Genomic DNA, 19,702 nt, shown 5'->3' with positions numbered 1-19,702 from the left:
TGCCAAACTAAAAATAACTACAACTCCACAACCCTTAAATAGAGTCTCAAAACCATCTAGATCACAATCACCAACGTCATCAACATAAGTGGCAAAAGAAGATTATACTCCCAACCATGCCAAACATAAAAGGGAACAAGTTCCCATCAAAATAAATTTCTCTTTCCCATCGAATTTGTTCACCTCTGATGAAAACACCATCTCAAGGCAATGTCAAGCCTACGCCAATCATGGGAAAGAACTCCCAAATTGCCAAAGCTGCCACCCACATAGAGTGCCTTTAAAAAAATTTAAATCAGCGAAATTAATACTTCACAAATGTCACATTTGATCTTCTTAGACCCACCAACCCCAAATTTATATTGTCTATCAGCCTCCACATTAGCCTCCCTAAACACATGAGTCACTTTAAACTATTCAAAATAATCAAGCATATTCTAAATCCTCATAATATGCTTGTTCAAATAGCAAGCTTCCATTTCTCCTTTAACAATGCCATTAACAACAATATGAGAATCACCCCACACGCCACCCTTCCCCCGACCATCCTCCCAAATGCAATTTTCTAACCTACAGATGTTGTTCCATCAAGATTGCATTAATAACAATCAAACATTATGCCTCATTATCCGATCCTTCATTAATAATATTTACATCAATCACATTTTGTTTATTTAGGGATCATTATCAATCTTATGATACAAGTGATAATATAATTGAGAGATGTGGTGTGACGAGACATATTCATTCTTTAATAAGCCTCTCTTTGTAAGTTAGATATCTCATGATATTAAGATATTAAAATGAAATGTAAACTAAAAAATTGAGAAAAGAGAAGTTGGATACAAATTTTCACCCTTACAATATTTGAATGTAAAGATTTTACAATAGTGATTTTACTTTGTTAAGGTGAAATTTCTAATTTTTTTATTGCCAATTTTCTTGAATATATATTGGTCATAAAAATGACATTTTAAAATTTATGTTCTACTTTCAATAAACATAAATTTGAATAAATGCTAGTTCCTTTTAATGCAATAAATATTCACCTACTTTATACAATGATATAATTATAACTTTCCCTTTCTCTTTATTTATTATTATCCATGATACAATGACAGGTCACCAAAATTTAAATATAAAATACTCCACTCAACTTTTTTCTTTAAAATAAAAATAGACTTGTGAGAGATTTTTTCTTAACCAATAAAATGAAACTTAAACTTAAATATAATACTTATAACTCAAAATAATGATAACAAATTTTCATCTTAATTCATTTTTTCCCTACTTCAACTTTAATTCTACTTCAACTTTAATTATAGCTATATAATTGAAGTTACACCTTACACATTATTAAGATTGAAAAATTAGATTTACTTAATAAATATTTGTTTTTTAAAGAAAAAGTTTGTTTTAAAGATTTCTTATGAATTTTGGAATAAAAACAAACAAAACCTTGCACATTATTAAAGTAAAAAACAAATAAAAACAAATTGAGTTTACCTGATAAATAATTGATTTTTAATTTAAAAACTGTATTCTTTGGGATTTCTTCAACATGTGAGGAAATGAAATTTCTAAAGTATTTAAGCAACCGAATATATTGTACGACGACATAATATGGGCAGATCACGAAAAATATAATTGTTAAACAGCCCATAAAAACAACGCTGACGTGGAAAAGCACAACGTTAAGCCAGGGAAATTTTGTCCACTAGTAGAAGGACACCCCGAGTTCGATCCCGGGATCGATTGGACTTCAAAAGCAATGAAAAAAATTGACTGGATTTGGACGGGGTGCAGAAAATTTCATCACAACATTAATGGTAAAACGTTTCAACGCGATACGGAAAGCACTGAAACGACAATAATTTTCTAGTAATAAATGGAAAATTATTTCTTCATCCTTATCTTTTAGCGGAAAATTATTTTGGTGGGAAACGCAACTGTAAAAAGTGTTTCAAACTGATAGGGCCCGTCTCCTTGCCAACCTGTAATTCATTTCTTTATAGGATAATTTTTTTTTTTGTTCGCGTGAGTGTTTCTTGAGCTTTGGACTGTCAAAAGCAGAGGTTTTGTTTTGTTATTTGGTCTTTTCAAAAAACCGCTTGTTCAACGTTGCGGCGTGCACATGTTCCCGTCAATTGGCGTGTAAAAAACGCGTCAGAGCCGTTGAATGTGTGGTTTAAAGCTTTGTGAACAGCTTACGAATTGTCAGTAAACTGCTTTCGTGGTTAAATCTGATGCATCTTTGTCCGTGCACTTATTTTGATTTTACGAACTTAATTTGTTTAAGCTTTGAAAAAAAATGATTCTCCACTTTTCTGCTCTAATATGTAATGCAAACTGTTCCGTAGAGTACTTTCATTTGAGGAAAGCGCTGGGATTCGATACTCTCAGCTGCTTTCTTGTCAAAACTTGAAGTGATTTTTTTAAGCTCATTTTTGTGGTAAAATTCTATTTCAGTTTAAGGAATAATGTGCTTCGGCCTTTAATCTCGTTAGTTTAATGCTCAAGAGTGCAGAAAGCTACACTTTTTCTTTGACCTTTAAACTCGTCAGCATGGATTTTTTTGAGTTAACGGGAAAAATTTCTTCTTCTTTATCTTTCAGTTTAATGTGTTACACAACCCACAAACAGTAGTTTTTGTTTGGCATTAACTGTTAATTTTTGCTGTTGCTGTAGTATGCAGTGAACATTTTTTGGATTCGTACATTCGACGGTGTTTACTTTACAGAACCAATGTAAATTAGCAGTCGTAGTTATTCCTCGGCTTTCAGTTCTCCTACATTACTCTGTACTTTCAAGGGAATTCTTGCATTTGCAGAGCCATCGACTTTTTGTCCGTTTTAAATCCGTAATTGTCGCTTTATTTTGAAGCTTTATTCAAGGTTTGTACAGGAGCTAAGCATTTTAATCTCTTTGGAGCATTATTTTGTGTAATTTTAAAATCTCTTGATGGTCAATGCTTAAAAGATTCATTGCATTGCAGTTATACTTAAACCCTAGTCGGGGAGCTGGTTTTTGGATCTGGCTAATAATAGATAGGCCCTGCAGTTATAACAGGAGTACTTGGTTTTAATTTGAGAATAACGGTGTTCTTCAAGATATTTCAGACGAGAATTTGATACAGCATCCAATGAAGAAAACTCCTCGAAATAATTATTTTGCTGCTTTGGTGGCGTTGATACTGGCTGCAGATTTCTCCTTCACGCAAGGTTCTACGGACCTTCAAGATGGTAGGCTATCGGCAACATTTGCAATATCTTTATTGCCTCTTTCAATTATAAGGATCTTGCTTTCATGCTTTGTTATAAATTATATGGATCTCGTTTTTATGTACAAAATTAGAAGGATTCGAATTCGGTCATGCCTGTAGAAGAGCTCACATTGCCAGTACACTATAGCCGTTTGGACAATTTTAGTGAATTAGTTTCATGATTGGACTTAGTTTGTGAAAATTTTCAACCCAAACTGCCACTTTTAAGCTTCGAAACAATAGACAACCGAACGGGCTGTAAAAGCCTTACTTTCCCCTCGTCCATCCAGACCTAAATACAACATTACGTTAGCTTAAATTGTCTTGACTCGTGATTTGATTTTTGGGATAATCCCGCACGTGATCAATGCCAATGTACACCATGTTTGGGTTAGGTTTCTTCAGCCACCACCAAGCTTGTGGGAGATATGCTTCAAAGTTTTTGATCTTGGTAGGGTAAGTACTATGATTGTTCAAATATTTGTTCTAGGCAAGGTTGCTTTATAATTGTATAAATAATCACATTTTAAAGTCTTGATCTTTGTAACAGCTGAGGTTTAGATTTAGTCTCTCAATTGAATTTTATTGCATTTGCTGGAATCAGTTTAAAAGCTTTTTGTATGTAGGAAATTGTACATTTCTGCAAATTTTAGTGAAATTGATCTTGTGGCTGACTTTATATTATGCTATTTTCCGCAGTGTATGCCATAAATGTTCTGTATACGAATCTGGGATTCCCGCCCCTTACAGGATGGGTTCAAAGTGCAGGTGATCCTTGTGGTGAAAATTGGCAGGGTGTTCAATGTGTTGGACCTAACATCACTGAAATGTATTTTCTATTCCAATATCGGTGGATGTATATCGGTTTATTGAATTATAGTTATCTACTGTCCTGGAAAAATTTGTCATTTGTTTGGAGTAATTTGCAAGTATTAATGTTGGATTCTAACCTTGCTACACCTAAATCTGAGATTGATTTTACTGGATAATCAGAACTCTTCCCAATTTGAATCTGGGAGGACAGTTGGGCTATGGGTTGCAGAATTTTACATCTTTAATAATTTTGTAAGTACAAGGGCAATTTCCTAAACCTATTGCAATGTTTTGTTCAGATTAAGTGGAAAAAATGCAATTTTATAGAAGGGAGTATTTGAATCTATAATAGTTGTAAGGTTGACAGTACTCTGGTCCTTAATGCAGAGATCTTCAAAATAACCATATAGGAGATGTCATTCCATTTCAGCTTCCACCTCACCTGCAACGCCTGTAAGCTTCTTGGAAATAGTCCAATTTTGTTCTGCAAAGCATTAATATTAATCCTTATTGAAATTGAGGTCTGAGGATACTGAGACGTTTCTTGAAAACATCAAGTCTATTCACCATTGAAATTGTGGAGTATAGTTTATCTGTTATTTCTTGTATGGACACAAAAAATGAATTTAAATGATTCTTTGGCTTTTGTTCTATGCTTAATGAATGTTTGTTGATCCATGCATACTTAAAAGATTACTGTTTCATTTGAACACCTAATTTCAACTAGAATTGAGGTGACAAGTTTTAGTACATCGCAGGTTGCTTTCTGGTAACCAATTCAGTGGGAGCCTACCATATTCTTTATCAACTTTAACATTACTCTCTGATCTGTAAGAACTGATGGATAGATTTCAGCACATCCTTTCATAGTCTTTTCTAATTTTTAGCGTTATTCTCAGATTTGTTTTATCTAAGTAATGATATAGTTAGTATGGCTAACTTATGCGAACCTGCATTTGTTGAAGGTTATTGGGTAACAACCATTTAACAGGTACAATTCCAGACATATTTCAGGATCTAACAGGATTAATTAATCTGTGAGTATGTGTGGCATGTATATAAATAATTCTTTGTTTATACTATTAGAAATCTCTAATCTGTTAGTTTTATTTTCAAAATAGCCAACATGCATGCTACACTTGTCAAGTGACGTATTATGTTTTCTTTTGTTTTTATTAGATAAAAACAAAGGAAAGCTATTTACTGAAGGCAGTCATTCACAAAATGTTTATGGAAGAGCTAGATGCTTACATTCATAAAACACATCATTAGCCAGATGGCAGAGAGAAAACTTCATTTGACCCCAGCATAATATAGAAATTAATGGCAATATGTTTTCCAATGAATCCATCTTGATTCTTGATGCATTGGATATTCATTCGTTGATTATGTGTATATCTTTGCTTTTGCAGAGATTTTTCTGCCAACAATTTTAGCAGTCAACTACCTGCTTCCTTGAGTGCATTGACAAGTCTGTCTTCTCTGTAAGTTTCTTGGATCTTATTGGTGAATGTAGAGAAAAATTGTTTGATAAGCTATCTTTGTTGGTGAATGCAGGTGTTTGAATTATTCTGAACTTTGTTATGTTGCTTGCAGGCATTTGCAGAATAACCAGCTGAGTGGCACTGTTGATACATTAGCCAGTTTAAATCTAAAAGATTTGTAATTTTGTTTCCCATTGCTTTATCTGTATTTTATGAACAAGCATTGTGTTTACACTTCTGTTATTGAGTCAAGCTTTCTGAATTTATAAGGTTGAGGACAGTTTGCTAGAAAGGATCTTCTAGAATCTTTTGGTCAGCAACGATACACACTTGACTAAAAGGGATTTACTTTTAAATTTCAACAGAAACATAGAGAATAATCTTTTTAGTGGACAGATTCCTCCAAAGTTATTGACGATTCCAAACTTCAAGTAAGTACATGGAAGATCTTAGGTACTGATTCTAAAAGTTGAATTGATGTGCATATTACTTATATCAAATCCAGAATTTAGTTATTCTGGACATATAGTCATTGTTATCCTCCTTCTGGCAGGGCTACTGGCAATCAATTTAATACATCTCCAGCTTCTCCAGCATCTCGTCCTACCCCCCACCCTGGTTCCCCATTGTCCTCAAGTCGACCAGGGAATGGCTCTTCACCAGCGAAGGATTCTCAGCATGATAAAAGTAAAAAATATCTAACAAATGGAAGGATTGCTGCGATTGCAGTAGCAGGACTCTTAACTGCAATTGTAGTTGTGCTGATGATTATGTTCTTTGTAATGAGAAAGCATGATCAAAGGTCAGGTCCAGGAAAGAAATACATGGGTAAGGGAAAGAAGAGAAAGCATGAGGACAAGTTATCATATCAAGATGTGGAGAATGAATTAAAGAACAAATCTTCTTGGACTGGGCCCATGACTCCAAGTTCTAATGGTAAGCACTTTGCACATTTATCCAGGTTAGCACATACAACTTTCTTACTGATATCTGTTGAAACTATACTTAATGGTAACTATTAAAATTTAAATTTAAAATGACAAATTTGTGCTTTGTATTTCCTCTTAATAAGTTCCAACATGTATGATCCCTAGTTCCAAAACTATTTACAACGGAAAGCATACATATACATAGATGAATTAGCACTACTTAGTTTGAATTTGTAGAAAAATATATTTTGCTTCACTATTTTCTAATTGAAATTGTGAAAACAGGTCAGGATGAAAGATCGGAGGAGAAAGCAATCACATTGGTGCCAGATGTGAATGTAAAGCCCCCTCCAATTGAAAAATACAAAGTGCCTGCAAACATGTCTGTATCATCACCAGCACACAAAATGCCATTCAGACGCCCTAATTCTAGAGCTGCAATAGCCACAACTGCCTACAGTGTTGCCGCCTTGCAACAGTCCACAAATAGCTTTGGTCAGGAAAATCTGATTGGAGAAGGTTCTATGTGTCAAGTTTATAGAGCAGAACTTCCTGATGGAAAGGTAATTTCATTTTTGTCCACCATTTTGAAGCATTGTAGTTTTTGGCGTATTAAGGAAAATTTACAAATTATATTGATTGACATATTGTATTTAGATTTTTTTTAGTAAATCTGACTGACTTATTACAGGAATATTTTGTACTGCAATCTTTCTGTTACTTAGGGAAACCTGTTAACTCTTTTAGTTATTCAATCCTGTATTAACTATATACTTCACCACTGTTTCTGTGGAAACTAGATAAAATGGAAAAATGATGTAAATTTTAGAAGAACACAAAAGCTGTTCATAATTCGCTTGTTGACAAAAAGTATCCATGTATGTTGCCCAAAGCCATGTCCATAGACTGAAGTTTTTCCAATTTATTGCTCTAGACTATCTTCTGCTGACATAATCAATTTAAGAAACTTTTGCTGCATTTCTATGGGATCAAGTCTAGCTTCAAAATTAAAATTAATATATTTATTGAGAAACAATACCATTTGATAAGTGTTCCACTCATTCTCATGAGAGATGGACTCTTGTGAACCACTACTCATTAAACATGGGTCAATGAGTTTGACTCAAAAAAATGGCATAGATGAATCCTGATAGGATTCTCACAAATAATAACATGCTATACAGGCTTCTTCTATGAAGTATTTGGAGCTAATGGTCATTAATCATGTCTGATGTCTCTGAACTGCTGAGGAGTACTGAAATACAACACAATCTTCCAATATGTCAAAAATCATTTCCGTTTCTGTGCATTTTTCCTGAAAACCTCGTAATTTTCAAGTCAGCTCTATCTTTATTACTTGTTTTGGTGGTAGAATGAGAATAACAAAAACCAGTGTGCAATCTGTATATTCTGCATCATCTTTGTTGTCATGTTCCTGTGATGACAATTTTGAGCGTACCCAGAGCCTTTTTGAGCTATCATACAAAGCTGGCCACATATTCCAGTCTTATTCTTGTCCATATGGAAAGTTATTCCATTGATGGTAGTGTATCACAAATTTATCAGCAATGCCTATTAGATTCTCATAAAATGAATGGGTAGAATACTGCTTTTGTTTAACTTCACCATATAATTTTCTGCAGTTTTGTTTCTTATAATAAAGTTATAAACATTACAGATTCAGATCTGAAAGTGCATAGGGAATTGTACAAGTGTAATTTTCCCAAACAAGGATTTGATTTATTTGAATTATTCTGTGTTTTTTGATTATTTGAAGCCAAAATTACTTTACATGAACTGATCCCCAGCATAAACCTTTCACATGAAATTTACATAATTCCAAACCTGAAAAATAAGAAATGTGAATAGGTGCAGTATGCTTCCAACTTCCAAGTTCCATCAATTACCAATATGCAGAGCAGATCATTGTGCATAATCTATTGATTCTGTGAGAAGTTTAACAACTTAAAGAATAAGTAATTTATTATTGTTTCATGACAAATGTACAGCCCCAGACATATTGAGATAAAAGCAATTTGTTATCAGTAGAATCTGTAACTTGTTATCAGTAGAATCTGTAACTTGTATATAATCAGCAATAAACAAACTCTACTGATTGCAAACAATTAACTGTCTATGCTTCACGGATCTGAAAAAAAATCTTGGCTTGTATGCTGCAACCACTCGGATGGATATGTGTTGAATATGGAGTAGTGACATAAGTGAGTGGTGTCCCCTAATCCCCTGTTATATACCCTTTATTCTCACAACCACTGATCGGCACCCCTAGTGAAGTAATTTGTGCACAAGAAATATGTATAATCTGCCGTGACCATGTTATTGGGGTTCAAATTCTGGGCACTGTCAATGATTAAAGTCCAGCAAGCTGTCATATCCCTGCCTAAACATTACCATTAATATTATGCCCATGAATTCCATTGCAGGTAGTAAATTGAAGATATTAGAGAGGCGATAGTGATTCAGACATTTTTATATTTAAAAAATAAAGGATGGCAGACAGGTAATGGGGCTTATTCTCAGCCCAGCAATTATTTAAAACCCAAAACAAAGACTATAGGATTTAAAGGGGTATGTAAGAAGAGAAACCAAGGAGAAGGAAAAGTTTATTGAGCAGGGATAATTGTTATGTTTTCCTTCATGGAGTATGTGTTATGTTGTAAACATAAATGCCCCCATTGCAATAAGGACCCCTACTTTTTTCTTAGTTGTTGAGTGTTTGGCCTAGGTGTCCTTAGGTTGGCAACATTTTTGGTTTCTTAAGTCTTCTGAGAATGGGTCAACATACATGACCCCATTGCAATAAGGACCCCTACTTTTTTCTTAGTTGTTGAGTGTTTGGCCTAGGTGCCCTTAGGTTGGCAACATTTTTGGTTTCTTAGTCTCCTAAGAATGGGCGAGTTGACTCAAAATTCCTGGCTTGAGATGTTGAATGAAGAATTGTTTGAGGATTAAATCCCAATTGTAAAGGTACAAGGGTGAGGAATAAATTTGCAATTGCAAAGTTAGAATCGAGGGTAAAGGTGCAAAAATATCTTTATGTAAGGTGTTGTGAAATGGTGTTAAGTGGAAATTAGATCAAGTCAAGTTGATAACATGAGCAAGTTGTGAAAGTGATAAAGATTTCTTAAGCTTGTAAGTCAAGTGGCTTAGGAATATGCAAATGTTAAGGAACCTGAAGGATAAAGTGCTTGAGAATCTAATACAAAACAAGAAAATCCTTAGTGATTTGTGCGCAATCAATTGAAAATCAAGTTAAGTTCTTGACAAATGCATGTCTTACACCAAAACCTTTTGTATTTCTAAGCTCACTTGGCTAAATTTGGTCAATTTATGGAGCATTTTCAGCTTCTCTTCTAATTTATGACCCCCCTTGGCATTCATTTCCAACTTGTGTTGGGAAATTCAATCTTTTTCTTTGCTCATTTCCAGCTCCAAGCTAGACCTCATCTCTTTTTACACCATTTCCAGCTCAATGCTGAAATACCGACCTGAAAAAGGCATGATTCTTTGAGGTAAAAATGGCCAAGTCAAATTGAAACCCAATTCAAAGCGAAAGAGGCATTGAAAATGATGGATTTTGATCCGAAGTTGGATGGGTTTTAAAGATCAATTTTTGAGTGATGAAGTGGTAAATCTAAATTGCTCATTTTCAGCTCCAAGCTGGAAATTTGACCTACACCTTAGCCATTTACAGCTCCTCTTCCCAAACATGACCTTGAAAAATAAGGGCATTTCAAAGATAAAAAATAAAATAAAATCTCAACTGGAGAGAAGAAAGGAATCCAATGTTGACAAAGTCATGGGACAAAATTTTGATGATCAATTATAAGAATATAGTGCAATGGAGGAGCAAGTTAAAACGTTAATTTAGACAGGTGATTTCACTTTGTTCATTTCTAACTTTAGGCTGGAAGTCCAACTCCTCTACTGCATTTCCTGCTCCTAGGTAAATTTACAACCTAAGGGAATCATGCAATTTGAGTTCTTTAAAACAATTTCTAGCCCCCTTGCTGAAATCCGACCTAGTGTTTGAGCAATTTTGAAATCATTTCCTGCTCCCTTGCTAATTTCCAATCCAAGTAATTGGAGCAATTCGAAGACGATTTCCAGCTCCTTGGTGTATTTCCAACCTAGCATTTTGGGTTTTGGAGATTCCTATTAGCATTTACACCCACATTAAAGGTGTCTATTAAATTTGAAATTTGAAAATTGCATTTCCAGCTTGACGAAGAAAATCTGCCCAGCATTTCAAATACCATTTCCATATTGTTAGTGGATTTCTGACCTAAGTAATTAGAGCAATTTCCAGCTTGCCTTCTGAAGTCTGACCTAGTGTTGAAATTCCGCCCTAGATAAAAGGAGGTAATGCAAAAATCAGAAGTAGAAGTGTGAATATCAGAGAAGCGATACGTTATGTAAGAGTAGAATTATTCTTTGGATGTGAATGTGTGAGATGGGCTTCAGGTTGAGTGCAAAACCTTATACCTTTTAAGCAAGGTAAAATTGTAGGAACATGCTGGCCGACCTGATCTAAGGAAAGATATATTGATTCTAGGGTTGGACCTCCACCATTGGTTACCTCTTGGAGGTAGATGCTCATATAAACGAAGATGGCAAACCTTATCCAAGTACAATCCAAAATCAAATTCAAGTGTAGATCAAACATAATTAAATGCAAATTTTGCAGAAGTGGAGCAATTTCAAGGAGATTTCCAAAATGAAGAAGTTGTAAAGGTGAAATGGAATAGACAAGGTGAAGCAATTTGGGAATACGAGTCATCACAATCAATTGAAGGCTTAAAAATGTTGATTGTTGAGTATCAAGAGACATCTCTTCTTTGTGATGAAGTGATGAAGTTTACAAGACATACAAGCTGAGGCAGGCCCGCTCATCTTTAACCAATCAAGCAATTTGAAGTCAACACGTCGAAGGTCATCCAATCAAATTCATCCCACAAGTGGACATGTGGAGTACATTTAATGTAATATTTCACACAATTTTCTCATTGGTTCATCCTTAAAAGGATATGGATTTCAAAACTATGTAACTTTTAAATTGGATGATATATGCTATGGTAGCAACCTAAGCCATAGGCTTCGCTGAATTTCATCCATGAAGTTCAAATTTCAGCGAATTTTTAACCTTTTTGAACTTCATCTGAATTTTATGATATTTAATATAAACTGTTATTTGTAATAATATTATTTTATTTTGATAATATTGAGTTATTTAGTTTAATTATTTAGCAACGTCAAACAATTTTGACTATTTTGTGGATATATTACTTATATTTGAAAATAATAAATTTATATAAGTTAAATTTAATGTTGAATTTTTTCCGAGTTTTTACCCTTGCCTAATTTCATCTGAATTTTATGATTCATGAACTCGAATTCGAATTCGAACCATGTGACTGAGGTTACAACTAACTCTAATTAGGGTTTTATTGAATTATCTTGGCTGTTGGTTTCATATCAATTTGGGTACTTCATTCTATTTAAGAGGTCTATAAAAGGCTCGGCCTTCTCATTTGTAAGGAGTTATTCAGTAGATGGTAGAATAGAGTAGCACTAGGAGGAGACAAGAAATTGTTGCCAAGCTTATGTCAAAGTTAATATACAATTTCTAGTGAAGATATGACGGATCCTTGTGTGTGCTAGGATTATTTCAAGTTTTAGTTAAAGTCCATCAATTGAAATGGAGAAATGCTAAGATGTATGATGAATTTCATGTTTGTTACTTGTTGATTGCAAGTCATAGTGTAAGGTTAGTTTCGACTTAATTAAGTTTGATTGTCAATGTTCATTTGGATGCGCCAATATTGGGTATTTAGATGAATGGTGACAATGTGAAAATCTTTCATTACCTTTGGAGATTACATCATCTTTGTGTAGTAGTTTTCTTCTTAGTTGCCAATTTGGGATTTGAATCCGATTTGGTCATTCAAATCGGATCCGTGTATTTGTGATTTTTTTCCCATTATGATTCTTATGGATTCATGTATATATACATATAAATATGTGTGTGCGCGCGTGCGCGTGCATTATATATATATATACGTTGCATTATATATTTTAAAAAATAAGAGATATACATAATTCTAAAACTAAATCATTTCATAGTATGAATCTATGAATCTTAAAACCTAGGCCTGCCTGTGGATATGTGTTGAATCCTCAAGGATTTGTGCGGATTCGTGTCGATCCGGGCAGGCTCCTTGTTTTACACTATGGATCCATCTGAATTCGTGGGCTCGCGGATTTGGACAGATCCATAGTGTAAAACAAGGACCTGCCTGGATCAGCAAAAATCCGAATCCAAATCAGACGCGGAACCGAATCCAGACTCCTAGGCACAAACCCAAAAACTAGGATTTTATTGGGTGAAGCATAGCTTAGTTAGAAGTATTCACTCATCTAAGCATCATCCATTGATATCCTTGTCCTTAGAAACAGCTGCGATATTTCTAAACCCTTCATTTCTTTTGTCATTTATTTGAATTCAAGTTAGTGTTCCAAGTTCCAGCCTTTGAGGAAAATAAGTGAATTAAATCTAGGTGGATTAGAGTTTGTGCCATTGTGAGAACCAGCATATCAAATCATTGAATTGTCTGACACAAAGTTGCATGTATGCATTGTAAACCTTGGGGTTGCTTCATGTGATCACACATTTGCCGAATTGTTTAGCATTTGAAGTTTCCTTGTTCAGGAGGATATATTCTGCATGTTTAAGTGGTAAAAAAAACCACATCAACAGTATGAATCAATGATTCAACAATCTTCGAGGAAAAATATCCCCCATAGATCAGAAATTTGAGGACAAAAACCCATATTTTCTTCATCAAGTTAGTGGAAGAAAATCCTTAACTTTAGCAAGAATATTTTAAAACATTTGTACAAATAAAATAGTTGGAAATTGCAAGAAGATTACAGCAGATATGAAAAAATAGGCTTATATTTTTCAGAGTAATATTATAAATTTTGAAACTGAAATGTATATCAATTATAATATTATTTGTGAGTGCTATTGTGAATGTGGCATATATATTTAAAGCAAAATTACGAAAAGTTCAAGATTGGGACACTACATGATAAAGGAAGATGATCAGCAAAATACCCAGATCTGATTGGTATCCTTCTAGAAATGAAGGTGCTTTCACTCCAAAGGCTGGTTGCTGATGCTTGATGACTGAAATAATGTAACTAGCAGCTGATCAGACTGATCAAATACCCAGAATGACTGAATTTTTCTCTCTTAAAGTGACGTTCAGTTAGAGTTGACTCAAGCAACTCAGATCTAGCTCTATATGATGCTCAAAAATTCACCAAAAACCCAAAAACCAATATATAAACCTTCAATTATGCTTTGGCAATTTGCCAATTAGACAATGATATTTGCTTGCATAAAACACTGTAGCGCCAGTATAGCAGATTGAGGGCACAGTTGTAATTCCTAGATGGAATCACCTAAGATTGGAGGCAAGGGTTTTTGTTCTTGATCCCAAATGTGGAATCCAAGGTTGTTTTTGTTCTCTCAAATCCTGATTAATTCAAGGAGTTTTGTACTTGGATGGACTGGATTGAACAAATTGCCCAAATCTGAAAAATGGATGCAAAGGATACGTTGAGTGATGATGAAATGAGGAAAAGTGCACTTTTTAAGCTTTTATATTTGCCTTTTTTGGGCCCTCCATTACTTTATTTTTTCCCTCCAAGTACTGAAAATACTTTTGATATATTTATTTTAAAAAACCCTTTATTTTTAAATTTATTAAAATAATATCATTAAGTTGTCTTATAATAAAAGTGACCTGGCTCAACTTTGAAAAATATTATTAGTTATTTTAATCTAAAAAAAGGGGACATGGCAGGAAGAAAGTTCACAAAGTTCTTGTGAATTGGGTGAATGCATGGCAAGTAAAAGCATATGCTCTCATTGTGCTCCCTGCTCTGCCTGGTACAGATTTGCGTGTGCTAACACCCCTGATCAACTAGGCTTTAGGATTGTTAGGGTCCAGGGATGCTGTTGGCAAGCTCTGCATGTATCAGTTATGTAAGTCATTGAACCAAATCCGTTTGATGTTTCAGTGGTGAGATATCCCTAGCTTGAAGATGTGTCCTCATCCCAAGGAACTTGTAGTAGTTTGGTTGTGGAACAAAAAACAACCAAGAATATTCAATGAAATAAGTTTTTACATTGGAGGTTGGAAAAGTAGAATTGAATTACAATTACCATAGTATGGGGCCATGCATAAAAGACACAGCAATCTCACCCTCAAAATAATTTTGGAAATTGAATTATTTCTTGGTTTTTTGGGATCAGCATTTGCTTTATCAATAACTGTTTTTACCTTATTTACTGAATCACGAATCCAATAAAACATTAGATATAAGGTCAAGTGAACCCAATGTTAGGTTTATGTCTTTGGTGGTTAAAGCAGAGTAATTGGATACCCCTTCTCCCCTAAATGGGCATGCATATCCCCATATCCGATACAATGTGGCATGGATGCAATTTTCTGCGCAACTTCTCTGACTTACATCTCTCCTGTTCCAAATTCATCTTCTCTTATCTACCTGCACTCCTATCAGCTCTGTAGTTTGCTCATTCTCTCATTCTAATGTCACATTGTCTTTTAGTGTTTGTGCCCTCTTAACCAAGGTGAGATCATTGCCTGCCAGAGTTAGCTGTATCCGACAATGGAAGGATTATGCAACCATCTATAGAATTACATCAGAGTCTTAGCTTCATAACTCATGTCCTTTGCTTTCTTCAAAATATTTGCCCTTGTCTCTTTAGCTGGTGATGGTAGGATACTTATAATAAAGCTTTCCAGTCTTAACCAGATTCCATTATATTAATTAACGAAGTTTTGGAAAAATATTTTCAATACAATGACTCCAAAACAAGTTCCTCTTGAATATTTTATTATTTACATTGAGAATGTAATCTGAAGCCTTCCAAATCACACAATAAGATCAGTAAGACATGATCGTGTAGTTGTGCTGATGCTCAGATCAGTTATGTCTCCCAAGGAAGCTCATCTCTTGAGAGAAACTTTTATCGCTGAAAAGAAAATGAAAATCCGGACAGAAGGGAAATTCAGTTCTGGTCACAGCCAAAAAGGACTAGTGGGAAAAATAGAGGACCATGTTTATAATAGAAGGAGCTGCAGAAATTAAATAAAAGTTCAATTGCATTGCGTATGAAGGTCAAACTGTCTACAAGGGTTTCTTTTTAAGCAGTAATTTGTGTTACAGGTTGTTAATGGGTTCATTTTAAACAGTATTTTTTTTGTACTCAACAAATGAACCTTGAAGTGTGGTCTCTGGTTTGTATAGCATGTAAGGGAGGAGAGGATTTGGAAGGGACAAAATACAATTGTAAGTTTTCATGAAAGGCAGATCACAGTAATGCCATTTTCTAATCCCTCTTTACTTTTTCTCAATATTACCCTGATTTATCTGCAGTCAATTCTATACCAAAATGAATCCTTGGTCACTTACTCATTTGGCCTGGCCAAAAGTATCTGCAAACTTCTTGTGAGTTATCTTCCAAGTAGTGGTAGCTTTTTGGTTCATCTTTGGGAAGGTGCATTACACCTTGAAAGTTGTGTATGTGCACACTATCAAGGGAAATAGATAACATTTGTTCCTTGGGTTCATTGTTGATGTCAAAGATTTTGATATGAAAAAAATAATTATTGACAAAGTTGGTAATAGCCTTGTAGCTCGATAACTTTCTCTTAAATATTACGGCTTATAACAAAACCGACTAAAGTCTCATTACTAGTCCAAGTTTCATACATGATCCTCTTGCTTGATCTTTCCATAAGAATGACAATTATATCCAACAATCATCGTTAATATGTATTCTGAAAATTGAAGAACACCCAACATGTTTCTCTTTTTTTTTCAATTTTATAATAACATAGGGGTTATTAAAGACTTCTGCCACTAGATCCTTCTTGCCACTAGATCCTTCTTTCTGCAATAAACCAATTCCCTACATTCTGCACCTGGTCCCTAGTTAGTAACAATGTACTTTTATATGTTCCCTTCAAGCAATGAAAATAAATTTTCAGACAGCTTTATTGAGCTCTAGTAAGTGTACCATAATCTGATAGCTTCTTTCAGTTAAATGTATAGAAAATCCAAAATTCTTCCAAGCAAACATGCCTCTCCAGATGCTTCTGAGGATGTTTTCTTTACATCTTCTATTGATGAAAATGAAACTACAGGGAGTGTATACAGCACAAAGAAGCTCAAAGTTCAAACATTTCTTATTGATTAGGGTGGATGAGAACTCAGACGATCTCTGATACACCCATCCTGTCAAAAATCTGTTAAGCATGCTAATCATCCATTCCATAAATTGATTTTGGCAGCAAACTTATATTCCCACCAACTGATCTCTGTGATCTATTGAAGTCCATAAGATCAATCAATAAAATCCAGATAGGGTAGCTGAATGCACATTGATTTGTTTTGCTGCCAAGTCTTTGAAACAATGGCAAGCTTGAATGCTTGAATAAGATAGGGGGTGAGTTTAAAATACAAAAGAATGAAATGCAGAAAATAAGTACCTTCAGATTTAGAGGATTAGATTTTAAAAAAGAAAGTAAGCAGTTGATTGATTTATGAGCATGAAGGTGGAGCAAGGGAATATTAAAATGCATTGCAGTCAATTCATGTCAAAGAATAAGCTGTTATAGAGTTGGCTGCTAATGAAAAACCACCTTCAGCCCCGCCCCGACAGCTATATGCACAAGGAATTCCAATCCCCCTAGACAATGGTCAACATCCTCATCGTCGAGAATAAGGTATCATTTGATTCTATTTTATCCCAGGACCTACCCTGTTTCTCAAATTTATTCAGTGTTTGAGATGAGTCAAATGATTTTCAGTCTGTAGCCTCCCATTAAGTTCCTTGGAATCAGGTGCCTAGAAGAGATAACTTTCAAATGCCCTCTAAAAGGTCTTCAGAAAACCAGAATTCCATGGTAGTTCTGCTAAAAACACCAAAATTGACTATATTCTGTTTGCTGCTCTTTAATGAATGAATCCCTTGCCATAAATAGCTTTAACAAAGAATGATTGTTGACAAAAGATTCCTTAATCTGTAATTAGGAATTGATCTTGCAAGGCTGCTACTTGTGGTGTCCAGGCGACCTGAGAGTATTGATGCTCTGAATATGTTGGAAAGATCTACGTACTGTAATAAATTCAACTTAGTGACTTAGTTGTAAGTTTTAACATTAAAATATTTATTTGTTGGGGATTAGTTCTCCATGGGAAGTTTAGGTAGCTTGGGAAAGTTATTGGGATGCAATGCTTTATAAGCATTTGCACAAGTCATTGTAAAACTAGTTACTAAACCCTTATGAACATTATTGATGTTATATTTATTTTGAAACTCTAGGTGATCACGGTTCAATAAATTTCAGTACAATATGGAACCAGAGCACAAGGAAGAAGATTTAGAAGCACTCCTAAGAGAGTGATGTGTGAGGAGCGTTATTTTGGAACAGGCATAATATTGGAATTTCTATGTGTATTAAAACTTCTATATCCATGAAATAAATTGAATACTTTGCCATTTTGGTTGTGGATATTCTTGAGGCAATTTTGTTAAAAGCATAGAGCCTGAGGTGGTTGTTGATTTTGCGCTGCAAGTTGATGGTTCTAGTGCACCAAACTTCCTCGAAACACCTTCAGTTTTAACACAAGCTCAAATGCATTGAGACTTACTAATATTTTTCATAATACTCTAATCACTTCAATCACTAAACAAAAAATATGCTCTCGATCCCCTGAAACAGTTCTTGACAAGTTATTTCTAGCTTGCTGAAAAGAACTACGGAACATTATTCCATGCCAAAAAGAAGATAGCAAATAACAGAAAACATTTTCAGCACTTAACATGCATGCTTGAAAAATAATTTTTAAGGGACTGCTGAAGTATTTATCAATTACCACAGAATTAAAAAAACTTCCCTTTTCTAATGCAAAATGTCTCAAAAAAAGGACAAACAAATTAATGAATCGGTTTCAAATATATACCAACACTGTCAGAACAACTGCAGCTGCCAAGAATCAAATTCTGAAGCTATCAGAGTATAAAGACACCTGCAACTGCCATACACCAAGAATAGCTACAACACGCCAAGAATAATACAATATTGACTTTCAATAAATTACCACTCAGCTTCAATAAATCACAGTGTCCAGCAGGAACAAGTATGATCATGTTTTCCTTGTAGAACGGTGTCTAACTTCTTATCTATTCACCAATACCTTTATTGTCTTCACCTTTGACATCAATGGCAAATATTTAACAATCTCCCCCATTGTTATTGATGGCACCTCATCTGAAACCAAAACTGTTTTGATATAATGTTCCTCCCCCTGATTTTCTACTCTTCCTATGACATCAATGACTGATACCCATTTGGATGTCTGAAATGGGGCTGAAAACTCCCCGTGAGTCAAAAGAGCAATTAAAAAATGGAGTCAAATTACTCCCAACTTCTCCCTCGATATCATCAAGAATTTACAAATTGTTAGTAGCCCTCCTTGCATCAGCATTATGTTTACCATCTGTACCGATTTAACAACAATTTGGATTGAAAACTAAATTGTGTCCTTGATCTCGCATTTGACTCACTTAATAGATTATGTTATAGATCTTCTACATATAAAACATTCTCAACTTTAGTCTCACCACCATCCAAAATAATTGTACCTTAAACGTTGACTTTTGCAGATGCATTATCACCAAATCTGACTGTACCTCCATTAGTCCTTTTTGAGATTGTAAAACTTGTCTAGTCTCTAGTACCATTTTATTTTTCATTTTGTGCATGAAAGGCTGTTTGCACAGTCAAGAATTCCACTGAAACTTCCTTTTTCTTCCTCCAAACCTTAGCAACCTCCTTTGCTTTGTTCTCTTTTTCAACCTTCATGTTCTGCTAAGCGATTTTTTTAACAAAACTTGCAGTGTCTCCAAAGCTATTACATTTATAACATATAATTTCGTAGTTCCTTGAAGAATTTCCTACTCATAAGAAAGAAATAATTTCTCACTAACACTCTACAGTTGACTGCCTTGTGTCCAAAATAATTGCAAGAGAAACAATAACCATAAAAGAAAGAATTATTAAACTTCTTCATAAGGTGCCTGTCTTGAGATA

General features: G+C 34.5%; 1 protein-coding gene across 3 annotated transcripts in view; it reads left to right on the top strand.

The window, feature by feature from the left end:
• The first annotated feature begins 1,616 nt into the window (after positions 1–1,616).
• Positions 1,617–19,702, top strand: part of LOC149545630 (protein STRUBBELIG-RECEPTOR FAMILY 8-like) — a 34,970-nt gene continuing 16,884 nt past the window's right edge. The window contains exons 1-13 of one of the 3 annotated variants that reach the window (XM_089790747.1): positions 1,617–1,829; positions 2,689–2,894; positions 2,996–3,242; positions 3,962–4,091; positions 4,256–4,327; positions 4,463–4,528; positions 4,834–4,905; positions 5,041–5,112; positions 5,488–5,559; positions 5,672–5,737; positions 5,925–5,990; positions 6,113–6,495; positions 6,774–7,051. In XM_089790747.1, coding sequence (XP_089646873.1) covers positions 3,143–3,242; positions 3,962–4,091; positions 4,256–4,327; positions 4,463–4,528; positions 4,834–4,905; positions 5,041–5,112; positions 5,488–5,559; positions 5,672–5,737; positions 5,925–5,990; positions 6,113–6,495; positions 6,774–7,051 — 1,377 coding nt within the window. In that variant the 5' untranslated portion in view covers positions 1,617–1,829; positions 2,689–2,894; positions 2,996–3,142. Of the gene's footprint in view, positions 1,830–2,003; positions 2,217–2,503; positions 2,895–2,995; positions 3,243–3,961; positions 4,092–4,255; positions 4,328–4,462; positions 4,529–4,833; positions 4,906–5,040; positions 5,113–5,487; positions 5,560–5,671; positions 5,738–5,924; positions 5,991–6,112; positions 6,496–6,773; positions 7,052–19,702 lie in introns of those variants that run through there. The other 2 variants (XM_089790746.1, XM_089790749.1) reach the window with 2 other exon arrangements.

Source organism: Cupressus sempervirens, chromosome 7 (genome assembly GCF_028749045.1).
Source record: "Cupressus sempervirens isolate cs-2001-9-10 chromosome 7, ASM2874904v1, whole genome shotgun sequence".
Lineage (NCBI taxonomy): Eukaryota > Viridiplantae > Streptophyta > Pinopsida > Cupressales > Cupressaceae > Cupressus > Cupressus sempervirens.
The sequence above is the reverse complement of the archived record's forward strand: the minus strand, read 5'-3'. Positions and strand labels throughout refer to the sequence as shown.